The sequence below is a fragment of the Myotis davidii genome, unplaced genomic scaffold (assembly GCF_000327345.1).
Source record: "Myotis davidii unplaced genomic scaffold, ASM32734v1 scaffold554, whole genome shotgun sequence".
NCBI classification, from domain to species: domain Eukaryota; kingdom Metazoa; phylum Chordata; class Mammalia; order Chiroptera; family Vespertilionidae; genus Myotis; species Myotis davidii.
This window is the reverse complement of record NW_006285312.1, coordinates 973,048-977,911: the sequence shown is the minus strand read 5'-3', so window position 1 is coordinate 977,911 and position 4,864 is coordinate 973,048. Positions and strand designations below refer to the sequence as shown.

The following is a 4,864-nucleotide window of genomic DNA, read 5'->3' as shown; positions in this document are numbered from 1 at the left end:
AATTGATTTCCTGAAGATTGACATACCTGATTTGAATTATTTAGAACCATTTCTTGTATAGCTTCAGATGTATTTTTGCTGACATAAACCTTGCTTGAACAAACTCCTGTTAAATCAGTTGGTAACTTTGGCACCGTTTCAGGTACGCTTGTTTTTTCATCAGTATCTTGAACAATTAAGTCTACTGTCTGTTCTTTTCCTTTAGGACTTAATTCACAGGCATTTACTGGATTATTTATAAGAATATTATATGCTGATGATGGCCTAGAACGCCTTCGATGCATTTTAGGACTCAGGCTTGGCTCTGGGCTAGGTAATATGGCATATGAACTAGTAAGACTTTTGATAACATTATTTTCAGTAACAAAAGTGGGAATGACTTTAAAATCAGAATCAGGATTTGAAACAGTGGGGTGGCCAGTTCCCACAGCTATGTCTGCTTTAGAAAAACTACCCGAAACTGCTGTGTTCATGCTGCTTGCTTGAGCGGAAGCACCTTGGAGAAGAACATTTGATTTATTAAGGCTTGGTTTATCAGGAATCACTGAACTACAGTGTTTGCCCATAAACTGGGTCTTCTCCTTTACACAGTCAGTCACTTTAACGGCATCATTTTCTTTGTCTGAATGACTCTCATTAACACTTCCATTTGCACTATTTCTCAGACTGCGTCTAGATTGTTCTTTCTCTATATATTCCTTTGACTTTTTCATCAGGTTCTGGAGACTCATTAAGTAGGGATCCGGAGTAACTTCTTCCAAAAGTGATGGATCCTGTTCTTCATTTTTTGGGAGGAGACCACCAGAAATAAGAGTCTCTTGTGGGGTTGCTGAGGTCTTCAGAGAAGCTTCATTTTCTATACAACCAATATTTGAACTACTACCTTGCTTCAGAAAATTAAATTTTTCGGAATCCCTAGCTAAGTCTATTCCATTAGATTTAAATTGGTCCTCATTATTCAATGGCAAAATTCCAGTTATCTTTTCAAACTTTGCTAAAGTAGAGTGTTCGGTAGAGCTTGGCAAGGTATTTGGGAAGGTAGCAGGAACATTCAAGTTTCTGACTTCTGAATTAGAGTAAACTGTTTCATCCTCCCACTGATCAAAATCACTGGCATTAGGTGCTTTTCTAACCTGAAAAAAGAAATTTAAAAAGTATTAATTCCTCATTGCAAACACCTTTGATTTTATTGTTTTCTAAATAAAACTAAAATTTAAAATTCAGAGTTCTAATATTTGAAAACACAAATAAAGACTAAGATTACCTTTTTCTATGGTATCCTATACCACATGGAGCTCAAATTACTATAAATAACATCTAGTGGTCATTCCTGCCTACTTATTAAGATTTTTTAAAAAATTATCCTGGTAAATTTATGAACATATGTGCATGTGTAAACACACACACACAGATATTCATATATTCATGTGCAATTTAATCTTGGAATAGAAGCATTTTCCTTAACTTTCTTTTGGTTATATGTTATTAATGTTACCAACTATTCCACCTATAAGAGCTATCATTTAAGGATAGCAATATATAAGACAAGTAGCAAGTCGTTAAATTTATTACACAAATGATTCCCTCCTTAACAAAGACTAACTTACCCTGGATAGTGACTAAGAAAAAAACAATTCAGTAATAAGACACCTGTCTCCCACATACTTACTCAAAATTTTAACTAAAATCCATCTATGGAATGAGATAAGTTTGTAGTAAGTGATAGCTCAGCCATGTAGCTTAAATTACTTAAAAATAAGAAAAAAATTCAACTTCAAACCCAATTTATTAAAGAAAATTTCAATTTGATTAACTGATGATCATTTAAAACAGAAACCTGCTATTGAGTTTTAGAAGAAACAAAATAAGTAAAAAAAAATTGATAAATTAAGATGAGAGCAATTATGTACACAAGAGAACCAACAGAAAAAAATAAAATTCCATTTTGTGTTTAATAATTCAACTTTGCAAAAAAATTAAAAGTGAACTAGGATGGTTTCTGAAGATTATACAAGCATGTATTAAACTGGCAGAAATCATTATCATACTATGTGAATACAGACTCCAGAATCATGATTACTGAAAGATTTTCAGGTTGTTTTGCATGTGTTGTTCCCTAGGCCATATGGCACTCCTGTTTGACTGTACAAATCCCAAGACATACTAGTACAATGGTTTCCAGGTACGTACTATGCAATAAACAGTACAACAAGGTGTACTCAGGACCAAAATAAAACAAAAGAACTACATATTCATGAAGTCTATGGACATATTCATAGGTTTAATGTTTTTCGTATACACCTAACATGAGCCTTTGGTTACATGATTTAAATAACAAAAAAATTTATGATAGAATCATAAGTTTTAAAGATGAGACAGATCTTAGAAATCTATTTTTAATATATAAAATGTCTCTACCTGCATAATTCATTACAGTTCAACATTGTACATGCTCTATTAAACATAGAAAGTTTTCAGACTCAACAATAATCTCTTTAGTAATATATATGATATATTCCCTCAATGGACCAAGAATGATAGACCATTTTTATTTCAGTAATAAAAAATATCAAATTCAAAAACACAACCTTATTGTGCTACACATTATATATTTTAAACTTAATATATGAAGTAATTATAATCTGCAAATTAAAATCTACTACCGACAGAAAAATGAAAGTAGTAGCTGTTAATGGGAAATATTCTAAAATTCATTGTACATTCATCTAGTATAAATTACACAAACCACAAATCCTTAAGACTATGGGGAAAAAAAATGTAACCAGCAAAACAGTGCTATATATGGCAGAAATTATTTGTTTAATCAAATTCATTTATTTTCTTTTAGTATAAAATGATCCAGACCTTAAAACAAATTGTTTAAACAAATTTATATTAAGTAAAAATAATTACAAAAAGTGTGGATCAGTTGTTTGAATGGTTTTAATATGGACCTAAGATGCATCTAGGCAATTAATTCTATTTATCTAATATAAATTGCATTTGTGTATCTAAGAGCAGAATTTTTACCACAAAAATTGGGGGCAGTTATTTATTTTAACGAAGAATGAGAATAAGATAATTGAGTCAATAGTTTGATTAATTCAGAGGTAAAGTACAATGGACAATTCTATCATTTTGTCACTGAGAATTCCATGTTTTTAGAGTCATAGGACACATACAAGAAGCAATTATATCCAATGTATGACTCCATTGTATTTGTACCCTCTGACTCAAGTACTGGTCATCGCTAACAAGCAAGTGAATTTTCTTTGGAATAATTGAAATGGAATATCACAAATTATGAAACTTCTCAAACAGAACAGTAAAGTATATTGGTAATTAACTATTAAGTGCAAACATATATATGAAAAATTATCTTCAATTCTGAGCTCATGATTTCTTAATTATAACTGAATAGAGTTTAAATTACACACCTGAACATTTTCAAGAATCTCCTGGACACGAGTCAGTAAAGCTTTCTTCCTATTAACCTGCTTTCTTGCTTCTACATCAAGTGCTTTTTGCTTTTCTTGTTGCATTTCCTTTCTTTTCTCAATATTAAGCTACAAAACATAATAAATAAGGATTTCTCATAAATATACAAATAGCATAAAACCAGTAAGTTTTGAATCAGAGTGACTAAAACTATAGAGAAAGAAATCTGAAATGGTTCAGGGTAATTGACAGGGATCAGTGGTGATGAAAATGTTCTGTGTGGGTGTGAGTTATACAAGTGTACAACATATATTAAAATCCATGGAACTTTAATACCTAAGATTTGTGCATTTTACTGTATGTAAATTATTCTCAACTAAAAAAAAAGTTAAAAGGAAAAAACAAACCTTCTCAAATACTCTAAAATGAGTTATAAAATCAGCCCTTTTGGCCACTGCTGATCTTTTCACTTGGCAATACCTTACTTCAATGGGTCAGTTAGATTCTAATATTCTAAAAAAAGTACATTTTAACTCTTTTCTACCTCAAGAAAATATCCAAAGGGTTAATGATAAAGAAATAGATGATATTTTATTTGCCTACAAAATCAGTACACAGATTTGGTTCTACTTCATTGTAACCTCCACTAAAAATATAATGTACCTAAAAAACCGAAGGCTTCTATGCATTATATCTTTTTACAGTGGGTTTAAATCTTAATTATTAAGTTCTGGGAAATTTAGTCACTGTGTTAAGACTTATTTTAGACTTATGCAAATGAAAAACATGCTATAAAAATTTTTCCAAAGTTGCAATATTCATCCATCAAATCTATAATAACAAAAGGGTAATATGCTAATTAGACTGGATGTCTTCCCGATGTCATTCTGGGTGTCCTTCCTGATGAAGCTGGGGCCGGAGGGAAGCCAGCTTGGGTCCCAGGTGCCTGCCAGTGGCGGCCGAAGGAGGGAAGCTGGTGCCGGCAGCAGGGGAAGGGAAGGCCTACTCTTGCACAAATTATTGTGCATAGGGCCTCTAGTTTAACATAAAAACATGGATTAAAAATAAAAACATGGATTAATGTCCATAAATATCAGATTTTGCTTATACATAAGAACTGATGGAAGTCATAGATCCTAAGCTGTTAAGGTGTAGACATTTTGGTCCATATTAAACTGATCAAGCAATATGTCATCAGGTAGCTGATAAAAATGTTATAAAATTTTTTCTATTTGCATGGTATCAAAGAATCATTCCACCCTTGCTAATAAAATCATTCCATTTACTTGCTAATAAAAAAGGGGAAAGAAGATACCTTTAAAGAATCATCTGATAGGCACCTCTATAAAAACAAGTATTCGAACTGAACATCAAACTAGAGGAACTAGATATTTTGTAACTTCTGATTTAATTTACTATGTACTAA

At 31.7% G+C, this 4,864-nt stretch overlaps 1 protein-coding gene across 1 annotated transcript in view; it reads right to left on the bottom strand.

Moving 5' to 3' along the window:
* Positions 1–4,864, bottom strand: part of CCP110 (centriolar coiled-coil protein 110kDa) — a 25,970-nt gene that overhangs the window by 14,736 nt on the left and 6,370 nt on the right. Inside the window, exons 4-5 of the mRNA XM_006756093.2 lie at positions 3,438–3,566; positions 3–1,133 (exon numbers count right to left, since the gene is read on the bottom strand). Coding sequence (XP_006756156.1) covers positions 3–1,133; positions 3,438–3,566 — 1,260 coding nt within the window. The remainder of the gene's footprint in view (positions 1–2; positions 1,134–3,437; positions 3,567–4,864) is intronic.